The sequence below is a fragment of the Ahaetulla prasina genome, chromosome 1 (genome assembly GCF_028640845.1).
Source record: "Ahaetulla prasina isolate Xishuangbanna chromosome 1, ASM2864084v1, whole genome shotgun sequence".
Classification (NCBI taxonomy): domain Eukaryota; kingdom Metazoa; phylum Chordata; class Lepidosauria; order Squamata; family Colubridae; genus Ahaetulla; species Ahaetulla prasina.
In genome coordinates this window covers 49,364,335-49,383,936 of record NC_080539.1, presented here as the reverse complement: position 1 = coordinate 49,383,936, position 19,602 = coordinate 49,364,335, and the positions used below count along the sequence as shown (strand labels likewise).

General features: G+C 38.5%; 1 protein-coding gene across 2 annotated transcripts in view; it reads left to right on the top strand.

The window, feature by feature from the left end:
- TTC7A (tetratricopeptide repeat domain 7A) overlaps positions 1–19,602 on the top strand; it is a 197,774-nt gene that overhangs the window by 117,504 nt on the left and 60,668 nt on the right. For both annotated transcript variants that reach the window (XM_058165184.1, XM_058165183.1), the window contains 3 exons: positions 1,324–1,440; positions 8,213–8,310; positions 13,223–13,357. In XM_058165184.1, coding sequence (XP_058021167.1) covers positions 1,324–1,440; positions 8,213–8,310; positions 13,223–13,357 — 350 coding nt within the window. The remainder of the gene's footprint in view (positions 1–1,323; positions 1,441–8,212; positions 8,311–13,222; positions 13,358–19,602) is intronic.

Below are 19,602 nucleotides of genomic sequence, written 5' to 3'. Positions count from 1 at the left end.
TAGCTTAGTTAGAAGAATGTCTGGAATGATGGTATTGAATGCTGAACTAAAGTCTACAAAAAGGACCCTTGCATAGGTCTTTGGAGACTCAAGATGTTGTAGGATGTAGTGCAGAGCCATATTAACAGCATCATCTGTTGATCTATTTGCTCGGTATGCAAATTGCAAGGGGTCTAAAAGCGGATTCGTGATGGTTTTCAGGTAGGAAAGCACTAGCCTTTCAAAGGTTTTCATGACTACAGATGTTAGAGCAACTGGTCTGTAGTCATTTAGTTCCTTGATGGTGGGCTTCTTCGGCACTGGGATGATGGTAGAGCGTTTGAAGCAAGAAGGAACATAGCACATCTCTAGTGATTTATTGAAAATATGGGTGAAGATGGGGGCCAATTGGTCAGCACAGACTTTTAAGCAAGAAGGATCGGTTTAAAAGCTATGAATGTAGTGTGTCTTTTTCCATTTTTTCATAATGATGTTAAATATTTACAAACGTACATATGCCTTTAGAAACTCAAGTTAAAATTGTTACTTTAGATACCTTTTTCCTTGCTTTTTTGTAATTCTTCACTTCCACCCTTTTAGAATCTTTTCTATACTATTTATGTTTCTATAGTTTTTTAAATCTTTGTAAAACCTTCTTTTAACTAAAATTATTTTTTTTTTAAAATCTAGGTTATCAATCTAGATTTAGGTTCAATATTTTTAGATTTGGGGATTGAAGAATGTTTTCCAACCTGATTATTTTTTAACTTCATTTCTATTATAAAGTTTGTTTTTCAGTTTTTCCTGTTATTGCATGAACATACTATAATATATTATAACAGTATTTTAATGTTAATAGGGTACTAAAAATTAAACACAAGGAATCCATTTGCAAATTGGTAATCAGTTTTATAATATTGATTCCATACATTTAATCCATCTATATCCATGGATGGGGGAAATTTTTTTCACTTTTTCTCAATTACTTGTTTCTGCCAATCTGTCTGGTTTTCTCCTCAAATTTGAATATTTTAAATTATTTGAATAAAATTTACATTTATTTTTGATGAAGTTAGGAATTTTTTTCTTTTTTAAAATTTATGCAATAATTAGAGTTCTCCCATCCATCCTGATGTCTTTTTAAAGGCTCCATTTCGGCTGTAATGCTGGCAGTAGTTATCACCTATGCGTAGTATGTTTATATTATATGAAAATATGGAAATGGCTTAATTTTGGATGTCAAACATCATCTCTCTACAAATGGAAATCATGTTTATCATGTTGTGTTTATTTGTACAGCTAAATATTATTTGCTCTTTATATGTGTGTATATTTTTATTGCAGTTTACTCTTCACAAAAATAAAACTGGAATTAATACATAAAGGACCGGAAGAGGCTTTAGTGACCTGTAGACATATGCTGCATCAGTGGCAGATGTTGTATAATGTTTCGCAACAAAGGTAGGCTTTTCTTTAAATTAAACCTGGATTTTCTTTAAATGGAGACACAGAAATGGTTGTCTGGGTATGGGAGTTCATATGCCTAGTACAGTTTCATACCCTACATTTCATGAACAGCTGCAAAATGTGAGCCATATTGAATCAAGCCACTGCTTGCTAATCTAGCATTCTATGTAGCACAATAGTCAGCCAGAACATGCAAGGAGTTTACAAGCATGGACAGAGGGCAATAGTGTTCTGCTATCACTCCTCAGTGGATGATATGTAAGGAATGCTGTGATTCAGAAGACAATATTCAACCATTAGGAATAGTAATGATGATGAGCCTCTAATGTCCTTCCTGTTAAAGACTACTTCAGCTTTAATTGCAATAATACTAGAGCAACTAATAGATTTAAACTTAATGTCAACCGCTTTAATCTAGATTGCAGAAAATATGACTTCTGTAACAGAATCATCAGTGCTTGGAATACTTTACCTGACTCTGTGGTCTCTTCTCATAATCCTAAAAGCTTTATCCAAAAACTTTCTACTATTGACCTCACCCCATTCCTAAGAGGACCATAAGGGGCGTGCATAAGCGCACAAAGGTGCCTACCGTTCCTGTCCTATTGTTTTTCTTTTCTTCTTTCTATATATATGCTTATACCTCCTTATATTTACTCATATATGTTTATATACTATATAATCTTTTGTATGATTCCTACATATATTGTTCTGACAAAATAAAATAAATAAATAAATAAAAATAATCCATGGAATTGTTTATTTAAAGTCGTTTGACTTAGATTGGTCTCCAGTCTAAACTTTGCAAAGGATTTCCTTTCACTGATCCTGAATCATTCCTCTTTTTAGTTTCAATGACTGGATTTTAACATTATGACAGGAGGAGACAAACTTCTCTCTCTCCATATTTTCATAAGTTATTGCGTTCCTCCATGCAGTCATTATTGTATTGACTTTAAAGCACATTCAACCAAGCTCTTCACATCCTTCATCAGTGTTTCTATTTTGAATGATTTTGTGTCATCAACAGGCTTATGTATATTATCATTCACCCCTTGAACAAATTAAAAAGTAGAGATCCCACTGCTTCAAGAAGTCTAGGCAAGCTAGCATTTGTTTGTAATTGTGTGTCTGAAGTACTAGTCCATCATGTGAGAGCACCACACTTTTATAATATAATTACTGTAGGAGATCAGACATAAATAGTGATTCCATTAACAGTAGTGCCATCATTGTGGAAATGAGTCAATATTGACTGTAACAAGGGATAGATTCCAGAAACAAGATAATCTTAGCAGCCTGAAATGTTTTGAAGAAACCAAGCTGATTGTCTTCAGAGTAACTTTGCCATTGGCTTGCAGCCCAATCACAGCTTTCTGAAGGGATGGAGATTATCTTAGTGACCACAACCTAATTAAGAAGAGGGAGAGTTCCCTATATCAGGGCAACTTTAAGACTTGTGGACTTCAACTCCACAAGTTGAGTTGAAGTCCATAAGTCTTAACGTTGCCAAGGTTGGAGACCCCTGCCCTATACTACCTATTCCTGGTTCTATTGTCAATCAGTATAATATCTGCTCAAAAACCAGGCCAGCTTGATTTAACATACCAAAGAATGGGAGCAGAATGAGTCCCACAGTTACTCAGTAAAGAGATGGACCTGCAGTAGAATAGCAGCTGGGAAGGAAAGGAGGAAGCACTTCATATCGACTATCTAGCTGTCCTGATGACAAAAAGATCAGCACCATAGTGGCATTCCCTTGGTCCATATGTGAAGCCGTAACAAGTGTGTCTGGTACAACATTCTCAAAGACCTAAAGCAGGGGTGTCCAAACTTGGCCCTTTGGAGAGTGGTGGACTTCAACTCCCAGAATTCTCCAACTAGAAACTTGCTTAAATTTATAGCTCATGCTGGCTGGGGAATTCTGGGAGTTGAAGTCCACCACTCTCCAAAGGGCCAAGTTTGGACACCCCTGACCTAAAGCTATCTCTACCACCAGATGATCAAAAAAGAGTTTTCCCCAAAAGATAAGAAAAGCAATCTTTTTAGGCCTAAAGCGGCAAACATATATGTGGGCCAACTGGCTAGGAGACACTATCGTGGGTTATTAGCTTGTCTAAACATTTTCAAAGCTACCTTACAAGGCACTGATAATCACCTATAAAGCCCGAAATGGCATAAGCTAGGCTACTTGTGGGACTACCTTTCTTTAATTGTTTCTTGGTTACCCCACCAGATTTAGTAGAGAAGACATGCTCTGGGCCCCTTCTTTCAAACAATGCCACCGTGTTGGAGCTTAGAGTTGTGCTTTTGCGGTAGCAGCACCAAACACTACAGAACAGCATTCTCCTAGAGCAGAGGTCTTCAAACTTGGCAGCTTTAAGACTTGTGGACTTCAACTCATAGCTGGCTGGAGAATTCTGGGAGTTGAAGTCCACAAGTCTTAAAGCTGCCAAGTTTGAAGACCTCTGTCCTAGAGATTTGGATGGTCCCAGCCCCATTAGCCTTTTTGTAAGGAAGAATTCATCATTGAAGATCTACCTGTTTTCCTTAGGCATTTGGGTTAGGTGGTTTGATGGCTCTGCTATTGTTCATGCACCTTCCCCCCCCTTTAAGTGGTGTTATTGTTTATTCTTGGATACCTGGGATTATATATGGTGGGTTTTTCTGCATTTTTAATCCTTGTAAGCAGTCACAGATGAGTAGCTATATAAATCATTTAAATAAGTAAATTCCTGGAGTAAGAACAGCAATTCAATATAAAAAAATAATGTTCTTAAAGAATGTATGTTATTGAATAAAGGTGGAAGAGGACATTTGGGCCATCAAGTGCAATACCCTATTGCAGGGGTCTCCAACCTTGGTCCCTTTAAGACTTGTGGACTTCAACTCCCAGAGTTCCTCAGCCAGCTTTGCTGGCTGAGGGACTCTGGGAGTTGAAGTCCACAAGTCTTAAAGGGACCAAGATTGGAGACCCCTGCCGTATTGCATGAAGGAATCCAAATTAAAGCATCCTTATTATCTAGCTTCCATTGGAAGACATCCAAGAAAGGATGTCTGCCCCTTGCCTGGATAATGTATTCTACTGTCCAGCTGCTTTTTAAATAATGATTAATCAGAATCTACTTGCCTGCAATTTAAATCCATTATTCCATCTCCTATACTTAGAATGAGAAGAAAAAGAAGGTTGTATGTCTGCACTGCACCCACTTACATACTTGTAAATCCTGGAGTGGATTTACAAGCATTTTAGTAGGTCTAGGATCCCTGCCTAAATCTAAATATAGGTGGCTGAGTAAGAGACCTGAAATTTGTAGAAACCATTAAGCATCCACAAGCAAGCATTGAAAGATATGTCACTTTATATCACTTGGAAATGAGAAGGAAGGCAATATCATCTAACCAGCCAAGTCTCTGAGAACCAGACCTTGGGAAATAACCATCATGGTTACCAAGCCTTGTTTGGAGAATAGCAGGATCCCAGGGATCATGCCCCCTCCCTTTCAGAGCGAAGACAGGACTGACTTTCCAATGCTGCTCCATTCCAGAGATAAACCTGAAAATGTAATGCAGGTTGCGATTTAGAATTCATTATAGCTTTGCAGGATTGCAGATCAAGGCAAATGGACAGACCAGAACTAAATCTGAAGTCACTCTCAGCTGCTCCATGGAGAACAGAATCAGATCCTTGCACTCATGGGGAGGGAGGGAAGAAATCCCTTCTCTTTTACCCCTGGCTGTGCTGTAGCTAGACAGAGATATCAGGACACTTACACAAGCCCACAGAACATTTTCAACGTTGTTGGTTTTTTTCCTGGCAAAATGTCATCAACTGGTATACTAGCAGAGCTTGCTTGTTGTTCTCTGTCATTGATGTTGTTTATGTCAAAGAATGATACAGTACAATACATCACCTTGGAGACAAGGGTTCCTATTTAATACAGTACAATAATGACATTCATAATTGATTATTTACTGATCTTGAGTAGCAGTGAATAAAAATGGAATGCAGTATATATCAGCATTCCCTCATGCCCTTGTGATAACAGTAGCTTTCCCTATGTGGGAGCTCTTCAGGGTGGATTATGGGGCTTGAAATCCAATACATTATTCATTGGTAATATTAATTGATGGATTTTATTTCTATACCTGGAGTGGTTCACAACAAGTGATAACAGTAAACTTAAGTCAAGCCATCCCAATAAACCAGCCATGCTTAAAAACGATGAATATTAAAACTAAATTTAGTTTAATTCTAAAAGAACAAAAAAGCAAACTACAGGCAATCTAATAGACCATCTGGTCCTAGAATCATGGTTATTTTACATATGCCTGGGTTAATGGGGATCGTTTTTTTGAAAGAAGACAGATGGGGCAGGTTAACAAACTGGATTACAGTAATGTACTCAAACTTCATTTGTGTTGAATGTTACTGACACACAAACTTGAGCTAACATTGTCATATATATCATAATTACAGTGTTAATGTTATTAAAAACTATTTAATTTGGAGGCTCAATTCAAACAGCATGTTTTGATATTAAAACCCTAAATGACCTTCTTTTAGATAATCTTAGGCAGTATCTCTTCCTGCCACTATACACACACAAACATTTATATTTAAGAATGACTCATATATGCTCAGATATGTTTAGCTACACTTCAATGGGAAATATATTGTAAATGGCCTTTCTCAATTCTCTTTCTAGAAACTAATATTAAGATCATTTAATGGGATTCAGTTTTAGGTATATTTAAGGCTGGACCTCTTGAAATCAATATTACTCATATTAAATTAAGGCCAATTGTTTTCAGTGGAAATACACAAAGCATTACAGAGTTTGCGGGTCCAATCTGCTGGATCTGTTGATGTGATGCTTTTTAAAGTCTTGTTGGATTTTTTTGTATTCTCAATTATGATGTTGCATTAAAGTATGTTTGTATCAGTGGTGGGTTTCTACTGGTTCACCCCAGTTCAGGAGAACTGGTAGCGGCAGCGGTGGGAGGCTCCATCTACCCACCCGGACGTCATCACGGACGCTCTGCACATGCACAGAAGGTTCTGTGCATGCGCAGAAGCGCCCTGTTCACGCATGCACTTACAGTTCTGAATCAGTAGCAAAGGTAAGTGAAACCCACTACTGGTTTGTATGTATGTGTCTAAAAAGCTTACTAAAATGACTATGATTAGTATTAGAGTTATTCTTTCTCTTACCTTCACTGAGGAGTTGTTGGAAAAAAATGGATAAGAGTGGGAAGAAAAGAAGTGAATGCTGTCCCAAGCCCTTTAATTTAAAAAAGGATACAGATTCAATAAATAAACATTGTGTATCAGTGCAAACATACCAGCTTAATTCTTAAAATATCCTAGAATTTTATTTATTAATAGCAAAAGCAGTATCCCAGGTTTTTCCCCCTTTAGTTATATAAACAAATCTTAATTTCTGAGCAGAAAATGCATTTCCATTCCAGGAATGGCTGCTCTTTTTGCTGCTGTCAAAGGCCGTATGCAGCACTACTTAGCTGGTGGAAAAATACTGTTGGTAATTTCCAGTTTGGTTGCCACCCAGGCCACTTGCAATGGGTGCTTATATCCAGATTAGAGCAAGAAGACATGCTGCTTAGGTCAGCTATCAAAAATATAACTTGATGTGTATTTATTAAACATCAGCAAATATAAACATGATTAGATGGCAACAGGGGACAAAAGGCAGCTAAAAAGCAGAGAGAGGAGGGAGGGGGAGAGAGAGAGAGAGAAGGAGAGAGAAAAAGGCAAGCGATAAAAAGCACCAGGAACTTAATAACCACAAATTACATTATCTATAGCCTTACAGCAAAAGGACACAACTTGTCAGAGACATAGGAAACAATATTGTGGGTAGTTAGCATGAACTGTACAGAGACAATAGAGATGGAAAGTAGGACATCAGGTGACCCATTGTCTATTCTGCACCATGAACGGATCGATTTGGTGCATGAGATTGATCAGGGTGCCCATTCACCAGGCAACTCAGGGCAGCTGACAGGGGTTAGAATATAATGTACAAAGAAAAAATGATAAAATATAATAAAAACATTCTGTGCCAGAGACCACACACAACCCAGAGTTAGTTATAAGCCACTGAGCCAGTGATGACTAGTATAATTTTGACTGCAGTCAGCTTTCCTCATTATGATAGAGAAGAACACAACTCTCTACACTAGGAAGAGATCACACTTTCCTTACTTCACAGGTAGAAAAGAAGCAGACCATCGGATTTTCAGCAGCAGAAGTCACACTTCGCTAAAACATGTCAAATTAATCCAAGTGCATTGATCCTGCCTTGGCAGTTTGCTTTATCAAAATTTTCACACAGTATGGCTTGTGACACAACAAACTTCTGTCTTTTTGTCAGAAATCCCTGCCATCTGAGGAATTTTGACCACAACTATGTCATATGCACCCACATTTCAGCTTTCAAGGTTGATAGATGCTCATTTTCTAGGACTGATCATTACTGTTGTTTAAATTTCTCCCATGTTTCTGCAGAAGCATTTCCTCTTCCTTTGTTTCCCCACAACAATTCTGTATGATAGGTGGGACTGAGATAAAATAATTGGCCCCAAATCACCCACTGCATCTTCGTGGCTGAACATTGGCTAGAACCTGGGTCTCCCAAGTTATAGCCAAAGCATTCATCTACTACAGCATTCTGGCTCTAGCATAAACCCTGCCTTTTAGGTAAGTGATAATTAACATGTTTATCCTGTTGTTGTTCTTTTCCAGTGACTCAGAGAAAGCAAACAGTTTGACTGAGACAGTAACAGCTAAGAAGAATAATAATGTGTATCTTACTCTACCTGATGCCCATGATAACGATTCTGGTAAGAGAAACAAAGAGATTAACAGATGGCCTAAATAGCCAGTGTGAGCGATCACATATAAATAGACTTTGTTTTTTTTTAATTCAATGCATTCTTCCATACAAACATCTTCTTCCCTACTAATACATTATGCGGCATACATTTATTTCAAGATTTTATTATGTTACCCTACTCATGATGGCAACACTTTTGTGGATATAATTATTTGAAAATAGATAATTGTTATGTCAATGTTCCCCAATTTGACATGTTATGTTGAATTATGTATCTCATAACCACCAGTCAATATATGTGCTGTGTGTTGTATCAGTTTGCATATGATGGCTCTATACTGTTTCTATTGCCATAGGCAATATGCCGCAGAGTCACTTAATAAATACTCATTTCCTGAGTGTGTGATTTTTATAGGCATCTGTTTGACTGTTAATAGACTTAATTCTGGATTAGGAAAATCTAATCTATCAAAATTCTTTCTGAGAACATTGTTGAAATAAAAGTATAGCTACACCATGGATTTATGGAATATTGTCTTTTTCACCCATGTCACCCAGGAAGAAAGAAATTGCAATTCAGTATTATTAAAGGCCACATCTGTCTATTTTATAATGTCTCATAAATGCTGAACCAGTTAAAATGGCTGGCTGACTTGCAGACATAGCAGGAATGTGCAATTAAATTACAGAAGTGTGTCAGACAGATTCTGTCTACATAATCAACCTTGAAGCTTACCTTCAAGATACGATAATCACATCCATAAATTCAACCTCATATTCATATGGACCAAACAACAGTTACTAAATAAACTGTTGAATAAAATCTTATTTTTGATGGACCTCTGATTAAGAAATTATGCAAATAAGTGTGCACATGCTCAGAGAGGTAGCTATTTGCAAAGAGGGCTGACATCAGTTTAGTGAAGACCTGAGAGGTCAACGTCAACCCAAAAGCAGTACTTTAATTTCAACTGATTATTGCCGTTTGTGAATTTGACACATCTTCAATAAAGAGGTTAGTGAGACTAAAGAGTGTAGAGGGAAGGGAAAGGAAGCAAGGAAATTGTGTATATATATAATATATATAATATATATGGCTTCTGCAATTAATCTCAGGGTTTCCAAGTTCCAATGCAATGGTAGAAAACTTTGAGGTTCAGATTGACTCTCCTTGATCTTTCATTATTCTTTAGAATGATTTAAAATAGAGAAAATTATTTCAAGGATTCCTTTTCTAGGGTTCTTGTATCCAGATACTCAATGCCATAAAGAACTCTTAATTTTTCCCCCTCAAGGCCATTTTCAGGAGACTGGAGCCTACAGGAGAAAGACTGCTCTTTCCTAGAAGGCAAGACTGATGGGATTTATTCTTAAGAAACAGGATGCAGTTTTGTTTTGCCTTTGCATTCTTAATTTTTCCTGATGGCTCCATCTTTCCAGTAACTGAGGTTATTATTGCAAAATTGAGGTAATGTTACACAGAAAGATAATAAGTCAGGATAGAAATCTACAAACTCAAGTAAATGTCAACTGAGCAAATGATTCTTGGTATAGTTATGGTACTGAATGTTATATTTGAAGTATATTTGATTTCAGATCGACAACTTGCCTTTTGATCAAATGGTTTTTCAAGACGATTTACAACAAACTAAGATGATAGAAGAAAGCCAATTGGAAGACAGAAAAAAAGCCAAGCCTTGATGTGTTTCTTAGAAATGAGCTAGCTACTTGAAAGCTTAGGGTCATAAATTCTGCAATAAGCCACAGGGGAATTCATGTGCATTCATGAAGTGTGCTTTCATGTTGCCCTGAGTATAGTTGTACTGAGATATGATTAGGCTCTTCTTATCCAGGCCATGCGGAATGTGCTTTGCAGCAACCAGGAAGTTTCAGGAGAGACTGGGGAACATGAAGACCTTGGCATTCCCTAGATCCTCTGGCCCCATTGTTTGTTTTCTGAGATATTTCTCCACGATTGTAGGCATAAGACACAATTTGTCCAATATTACACCAATATTCCTCATGTAATGAATGACTTACCACGATCTGATGATGATGATGATGTCATGTTTCAGCTTATTTCATATTTAATAGAACAATTTTCTCCCCCCCTTTTTTTTTTTGCTTAGCAGGAAGGCTGTGTAAACAAGAATTTGAGCTTCAAGGGATGCTTAGTGGGCTTAGATTTCAGTAGCTACTTGTTATATGACAAAAACATATCTGTGTTTGAACAGTAGTACAAATGAGTAGATTGAACTACTAAGATTCTACCTAACTACAGTAAAAGAAATGGTAGTTCACAAGTTCACAAAAACTAAATTCCTCTCAGAATGTGGTACAGAGCAATGTAATCTATGTTCTTAAAAGCCTGCAAAGTATGTTTGTACTGTGTGTGTGTGTGTGTGTGTGTGTGTGTGTGTGTGTGTGTGTTTGTTTATAAAATTTATTGGTTGCCTATCTTAGCACAGGATAACTCTGGGTGGCTTACAATCATGAAAGATTAGATGGATAGATATAGACAGATGATAGATAGATGGGGCAGGAGAGAGAGAAGGGGGGGTTAGTTAGTTAAAGGAAGGAAGGGAGGGAAGTAGGTGCAAGGTTAGGGGAGAAATGGGATATGTTGTTAATCAATCAACCACCTCCACTGTGATGCTCCCCCATTGGTCTTTAGGCTCTTACAGAAAGTCAGGAGGGTTGGGGCCAACCTCACAAGAGGGCAAGGTGTTACAGGGGACAGATGCAGTGGCAGAGAAAGGCCCTATTCCTGGGCCCCCAACTGGAATAAATCAGGCCAACAGGACTCACAGCATGCATCCTTTGCTGGCATGGGTGGAACAGGCCAATCCCAGTGGGATGAGACGGTCCCTCAGGTCACCTGGATCTATGCCATGAAGGGCTTTAAAGGAGATCGTCAACACTTTGAAATGTATCTGGCAGCAGACTGGCAGCCAATGCAGCTCATGGAACAGTGTGTTACATGGGCCTTTCTTCAGACCCCAAGAACTAACCATGCCTCTGGACTCTGTACCAGCTATAGCTTTTGAATGCTCTTCAAGGGTAGCCCCATGTAGACTGCATTACAATAGTTCAACCATGAGATGACTAGGGCGTGAATGCACTTAGAAGTCCCTAAGTGCAGGGACTTCTGATCCAGAAAAGGCAGTAACTGGCACACAATCCAAAGTTATGCAAAGGCTCTCCTAGCAGCGATTGCCACCTGCTCTTCAGGCAGGAGTTGTCAGTTCAGGAGAACCCCCAAGTTGCAGACCAGATCTCTCAGGAGTAATCCTACCCTATCCAGAGTCAAAAATAACAAAGTCATGAATCTCAGAGCCCCATGCATCCAAAATCATTTGGTCTTGTCAGGGTTCAGTTGAAGCCTGTTGTGTCTCCTCCGCTTTCAGGTCCCCAGGCACAAAGAGAGGGCAGCAACACCATCACTTGGGTGACCAGGAATAAAAAAAAAAGTTGGGCATCATCAGCATACTACAGATACCTAGCCCAAAGTGATAGATGATCTCGCCCCATGACTTCATGTAGATGTTAAAAAGGAGTGGAGAGAGTACTGAACCCTGTGGCATGTCACAAGATAGCGGACCTCTCACCCCTACTAACACCAATTGGGACCAGTTTTGAAAAAAGAGCCAAACCAGCGCAAAATTGTGCTACCACCCAGTCCAGCTCCTGTAGACTACCCTCATTTTCCAGTCCAGTCCTCATTGGCAGTGGCTTTCTAAGCTTTTGGGCCAGTGGTGGGTTGCTCCCAGTTCTGTCCAGTTCTATAGAACCAGTAGTAAAATCGATGGGAGGCTCCACCCACCCACCCGGACGTCATAAATGACGATCTGCACATGTGCAGAAGCTTCTGTGCATGTGCAGAAGCGTGCACAGCCCCGTTGCGAACCTGTAGTAAAGGTAAGCAGAACCCACCCCTGTTCTGGGCATAGTCCCCTTTCTTATGTTTGCAGTCTTAAAATTCTAAAAATTGTATCTGGGGCTGTTCACAGCTACAGAATGTGCGATTGCTTCCTGATATATGAACTATAGTTTAAATTACAAACTCCTAGCCTTTACAATTGCAAAATTAGGGTTTAATGTATGAGGAAAATATCTGTTGTATGACATACTGCAACCCCAGAATTCAATTTAAGAGGTACCAGCTGTTTGGGAATGCTTGTGAAGATTTCACAATTCAGAATACAACTTGCAGCAGAAATTGTTTTGGTAATACTACTTCATTGTTGATTTGGAAGTATATAAGGGCCTAAACAATGCCCTGCAGAAGAATGCACTCTGTTCTTGCAATGGCCAATCATCCGCAGAAGGAAGTCCACTAGTTTCCCGGCAGATGGCCTTCAGACACAGTTGTACTACCATCAAGGCTAATAATGATTTCCAGGAATAAGAAACTGCTTTAGATTTCTTCATTAGCCAAATACCATCATTTGAATTATATTGGTAACCTCAAAAGCTTGACTATGTTTATGTATGTATGTATTTATCTATTTATTAGCCTATAGGCCATATCAACGTACAGGTTCAAACACATATTACCAATAAAATTCTAAACAAACAATTTAAAACGAGATTAGGGTAAAATACAATAGTTATAGGAGAAAATGCAATAATTTAATATGTAAAATAGAGCAAAATGACATAAAATTATATTTCTGTATCAACCCTGCAATCTACTCCAATCATGCCCACATATGCCGATCTCAGTTGGACCATTTTAATCAGAAATTGTGCTGTATTAAATGTCATTTTCAGATTCTGGCCAGGAGGTATGTTGTTTTAATATGGGCCTCCCACTGGGCCATACGTTTAATATGTGGATCAAGGTACTTATCTTTCATCCCTTTATACAAACAGCAATCGAATAATATATGAGTCAGGTCTTCTACTTCTTCTTCCAGGCTCCCAGCGAGCATCTTCCATTGCCGCATCACGACTGGAACAGGCAATGTCAGAGATAACTATGCAGAGTTCTGCCTCAAAGCAAGGGCCTATTCAGCTGTGGACAACTCTTGAACAGATCTGGTTGCAGGCTGGTAAGTTGTTTTCATGTGATATTCATTCTGAGATTCTGACAATCATCTTGACATAAATACTGTGGTTGCAAAGTATCTTCCACAGATTTGTATTAGCAGGTAGGCAATGTTGGAAAAGCTGCAATCTTGCATTACAATTTTCTGGAAGGCCATAGGAAGCCATCTGATAGCTGGATAACTTCATCATATTTTTGGGAATGGGTGGGTTGACTTTGTGGGGTGGGGGTATGTGTAGAAATAAAATTATAGTGGGAAACGTCTTAAAAGAAATTCACCCCTATCTGGCAGCTTGGGAACGTTTAAAGGAAGAAATGAGAATGGTTTTCAAAGTTTAATTTTGGGGAGGAAATCAGATAAAAATCATAATTATGGAAATTCAGTCATTTTTGCCATCAAAATTTGGAAGAATCCTAGGATGATAGGATATTGGAGATTACATACAAACTTTAGATCATCCATTTATGTTATCTTATCTGAGATCCACATTGCCACCATCAGAAGACAAGATTGGCCCTTAATTCCATGTTTGGTGAGAAGTCAAACACAAAATAAGTGCATTAAACTTACAAGAAGCTTAATTCATTTATATTTATTTCATTTTCAAAAAAGGAGGTGAGCCTGAACATCACATAGCAGAAAATTGCCATTTTTTGAGATCTTTGGAAATGTTGTGAATATCAAACATGTCTGTGAGTTGCCTATCTCTTCTGATAGAATTTATTATTATTATTGATTAAATTTTTATTCCACCCATCTCCCCTATAAGATGATTGAGGAGTTGCAGTTTAAATAATGTCCTACGAAGAAAGGTTGAACGAATTAAATTTATCCATATATTTAATTCTTAAAATATATTTCTACATTGTATTCGTATTAAAATATCACAAAGTAATGTACACAACATGCAACTAAAAGGGAAAAATCTGTCAAAACATAAACAAAATTACAATAAATCATAGAGCATAAAAAAGTTGTAGCTGCACTAGTAATCATCTGGAGAAGAGACTATTGAACGGGAGATTAAACTTTCATCAAATACTTATAGTACTATCATACAAATAATGAAAACATTGTTCCCTGCCTATGCAGACAGCAGAATTAAACCAACAGAACTGAAGTTGCAGAAGAAGAAACTTCAGCTGACATTAAGAGAAACTGTCCAATGTATCAAGTCAATTTCTTGAGGATAGTGAGCTGTCCCTCTTCAGTTCTCTGTTTCAAATGTTCTAGTACTAAATTTCTTGTGCTGAGCAGAAAGTTAAACTTTTGTTCTTTTTAATGCATGACTTTGTGGCTTTCCATTCCAGGGTAGGTTTATTTATATATGCATATTTATTACATTTACATATACTTAATATAACTATAGTTTCCAAGACGGTGTACATATTAGCCATCTGCAACATAAATTAATTATCATAATAAAAAATGCTAAAAAGGTACAAATATTTACTAAGATAAATATCAGAAAACAGGAATTGTTTTGTATAAATGAATAATTAGAGAGTGTAGAATATTAAGCATTTTATTCAGATTTTTTTTTATTATTGGCTGCTGCTTGTACCCTGTAGTAGCTGTTGTAACCTACGTTTTGTATAGTAAGGTGGCACTTATTCTTTTGTAGTTTTTTTTTCCTCCTGACTGTGATGCATCTCTCTGCTTGCCATTGGCAGTCATCTTAACTAAACTCAAGCTTTATCAAATATGGCTATTCCACCGAAAACTTGCTGAAGTAGTTGGCTAAATGCCCCAGTTCCAGACTTTACCAGGTAGATGATCATACTATGTTCCACAGCACATATGCAAAGAGATGGTTAAAACAGCTAATCCTTCTCTCTCTTCATTGGCAAAACAGAGCAAATCATTTCCATCCTCCAGCAGCAAATTAAACATTATCTTTTAAAGAAATATTGAAATGAATGCACCACCAATGTGCAATGCTGCTGGAATCCAGAATAGCACAAGACAGTGAGCTAATAGAAAACATCTGTTTTGCTGTGTTTTATATATACAATAATCTTGTAATACATTCATTTCCTTCCTCTAATACACTTGCAGTTTTTCAATTGTGATAGACAGTTTCCATAGAAATCTGATTTCAAATCTGAGAAAAAAAGGTTGAGGTAGAATCTCTCAACATATTTATGCTGTAAGATCAAGGACTTAAATCCTTGCTTGCGACTCCAACATTGGTGCCATTTTTCTGGGAAAAATCAGAGTGTATTGGCCAACATCACTTCCCTGAATTTTATGGCGAATCTTCCGCCTATCAAATAGTTATGTTTAACCTTATTAGCTTTTGCTGTGACCAAAGAACAAGTAAACAATCCCAGCATATTATTTCTGTTCTGCTCCAGAGGCAAGTGGAGTTTCTCACCAGTTGATACAGTAGGGAGGCATGTTTCAATTCAGAAGGATCAGAGGCTACACAAATTAGACAGATATTTGGAAGATAAAATGTAGCTTCCAGGATTAGAGGCAATGTAATGCTGAAGGCTACTTGTTGGACAAAAACAGTCCAAGAGAGTTAACATCCGAATTGCCTGTTTATCTCTAATGATCCAAAACTGAAACATTCACTGGCTTTTATATCTTATCTTCATAATCTGGAAACAGAAAGTCCTTGACAAAATAAATCCTAGACTTTTTTTTTTTTTTGCAGAAAGTTCAATCAACAGCTGTACTTTTTTCAGGTTAAAAAGGCCTGAACTAGCAATAAGGGGAACTTTGATCCCAGATGGTTCATCTGCACTAAAAAGCCATTTGATTTCTCAGGACAGAAATCCAATTGTTTCCGCCTGAGTAGTCACAAGAAGAATGATTCTTGACACTGCTTTCAAATGCACTCAGAGCTCCAGATCAGTGTTTTACATAAACCAGCTCTAAGCTTCTTTCTATTGTATATCAGCAGCAAATTGATATGGTTCATCAACAATAAACTGCCAGAAGTAATACAGTTCAAAAAAATAACTGCAGATCTGTTCTGCAGAGGACAGGCCATCCATGAAGCACTTGCTATCATTCTCAGAACCACTGATAAAATAGCAATGAAATTTTTTTTCTATCATTGCAAAAAAAAAAAGCTTGTCTTGAGCCCAAGATTGGTTATCATTTGGCAGGCAAGGCAAGAGGGAGTCACTATGCAACGTGAAGATCTTAGGTTGTTTTCACACAACATGCTAACCCATGTTTAACTGACTAATGGTTTACTAAACCAGCCTAATTGCCTGGGTTCAAAACACCATAGATCAAGCATACACAAATAACATCTGGTTGTATTCAGATAACATGTTTATCCATGATTTAGTTAATAAACGATATTTATTTATTTATATCCCACCTTTATTATTTTTACAAATAACTCAAGATGGAAAACATATCCGACACATGTTCCTCCTCCTATTTTCCCCAGAACAACAACCCTGTGAAGTGAGTTGGGCTGAGAGAGTGACTGGCCCAAGGTCACTGAGCTGGCTTTCATAATTAAAGAGGGACTCGAATTCATTGTCTCATGCTTTCTGGCCTGGTGCCTTAACCACTAGACCAAACGTATTGCTAGACCTGCTCCAATCAGGATCCTTGGGAAAGAAAGACCCTTAACTCCATTTGGGTGAAGTGATAAGGTCTTTTAGTAAAGATTGCTGGCTGCAGTAAAGTCAGGCTAGGACTAAATTTCCCATGTGAAAATTTACAAATTTTTCCACTTGTCCCAGCCCTCCCCCCATAACCAGTTCATCTTTAGATTACAAAGAGCCACATAGATGTTTTGAGAAATCCTGAGATATGCTTCCCTGGTCTTCCTCAACCTGTCATTCCCCCTCCCTAATTCCCATCACATCCCCATACACAATTATTGCCCATTTGTCCTCACCTCATGCCCCCTCCCTTCTGGCCTTTGGTGACAGGATGCCAGCAAGGCACCAAGCCAAAGATGGCAGACCTGACACTTATGCAATTTCTTGGGTTCACAAAAGATATTAACCTAAAACAGACAAGGAAGTTTTGCAAGCATGCTAGGCCAAAATGTGGGTGACCAGTTTGATTCAGTGTGTTATGCAATAATAACATCTGACCCAGATTAGCCAATTTAACCTAGTTTGTCATATAAGCCCAACTTTTTTTTTTAATAAAAAAGAATTAATAGCCAGCCTGTATTTGTGATTTATTTGGAAATTCAGGAAACTACTGCACTGTTCTCCAATTCAGTTACTATAAATTCTTAGATAGCGATTACAATCAATAGTTCTAATAAGTCTACATCTCAGCTGAGTCCTTATGTCTCCAGTCTGGAGGAAGGGTGAGGGAAAGGGAAAAGAGGATGGGTTTCTAATCCAACAAGCAGAGCTGCAAGGAATTTCAAGGAACAGCTCCATTTCTTGCAACTGTGCACTGCTGAATAGCCCCAAATGATGCCATTTGCTTCATTGAATGAAGATATGGAGAACTTAAAACCTTGGGAGTCTGGCTAATGGCATAAAGACTGTTAACTTCATATTTATTTGTTAACTTTAAGAGATGTCTGACTAAGTATCGTTGGAAACAGGATGGCCATCTAATTTATCTGTAGTTGAGTGAACAGGGATCACAAAAATGTAGAGATGGATCTCAAAAACCTTCTAATCAAATCCCCGATCAGTGCAGGATTAAAGCATTTTAGATAAATGACTACCTCTGCTTAAAGACATCAGTGAAAGGGGACGTATCTCTTTGTGAGATAACCTATTCCACTGGTTAACTGTTCTTGTCATCTGAAATTCTTCCTCATATTTAACTTCCCTAGAGTTTCAATACACTGCTTCTGTGTCTGCTCTCCAGGGCAACAGTGAACAAGTCCAGTCCTCGCTCCTTTTGCTCTCTGAGGACAACTATCACATTTCCCTGAGATCTTCTCCTCCACAAGATAAGCATACCAATTCCTGTAACCATTCCTCATAAGATTTGATTTCCAGTTCTCTCCTCATCTCTAAACCTGTTCCACTTTTTCATTGTTCTTCCTATCCTGCTTGGTGCGGGATGTTGTATAAGTAGCCCTTGACCTATAACAGTGGTGGCGAACCTTTTACTCACTGAGTGCCGAACAGGTCTGTGCTTCGCGTGCTTTGCGCACATGGGTGCCATCCGTGCTAACGCGCGGTTCCTCTCCCATTGCCCTGCGCATGCAACCGCACCATCTGCCGATGCGCCCAGCTTTTGTGCATGCCCCAACCATGCGCTGTGTGCACAACCACATCATCTGTGCATGCACACAGCCTTCATGTGTACGCCCCACTGTATGCTGCATGCGCAATCGCACTATCTGCGCAAGTGTGTGGTTTTTGCACGCACAATGCATGTGCAAGAATGCTATCTGCGTATGTGCACGCTGCGCACCAGTACTCTCATGGACATGCGCAAATGTGCACACATGCACAGGAGAGCTCTGAAGACCAGCTGGGTCCCCTGAATTGCACACATGCACACCGGAAGCCCGAACACCAGTTGGGTGACAGCTTGTGTGCCCAGAAAAATGGCTCTGCGTGCCACTTCTGGCACGTGTGCCATAGGTTCGCCATCACTGACCTATAACAATTCATTTAGTGACAGTTCAAAGTTACAATGGCACTGAAAAAAGGGGCTTATGACTGTTTTTCACAGTTATGACCTTTCCAGCTTCCCCATTATCATGTGATCAGAATGCTTGGCAACTGGTTCATGTTTGACTGTGTACCAAGATCATGCGATCATTTTTTGTGACCTTCTGAGAAGCAAAGTCAATGGGAAGCCAGATTCATTTAACAATCAGGTTAAGTTATCAACTGCAGTGATTCACTTAACAGCTGAGGCAAGAAAGGTCATAAAATGGGCCAAAATTCACTTAACACGTGTCTCACTTAACATAAATGTTGGGCTCAATTTTGGTTGTAAGTGGAGGACTGCCTGTACCTATTCTGTTCCGTGTTGAACTCTTCATTAAGGCATGAAAAACCTGTAAAACTCTTCAAAAACCGTTAGGCTATCATTCTCATCAACCTTACCACCATAGTCAATAGTGAAGCATAAAGGAAGTTGCACTTTCTCAGTCTTAACAACTTAAGATGTGGGAAATTTCCAACTCCCAGAATTCCCCAGCCGGTATACTTAAAATTGTTGAGGTTGAGAACCGCTGGTCTAATCTACCAGGATTTCCTCCTATGGCTGTAGGGCTGTAAGATTAAAGTGTTCTGGGGATCACAACCCTTCCTGGATAGATAATTCTAATTTAAGATCAT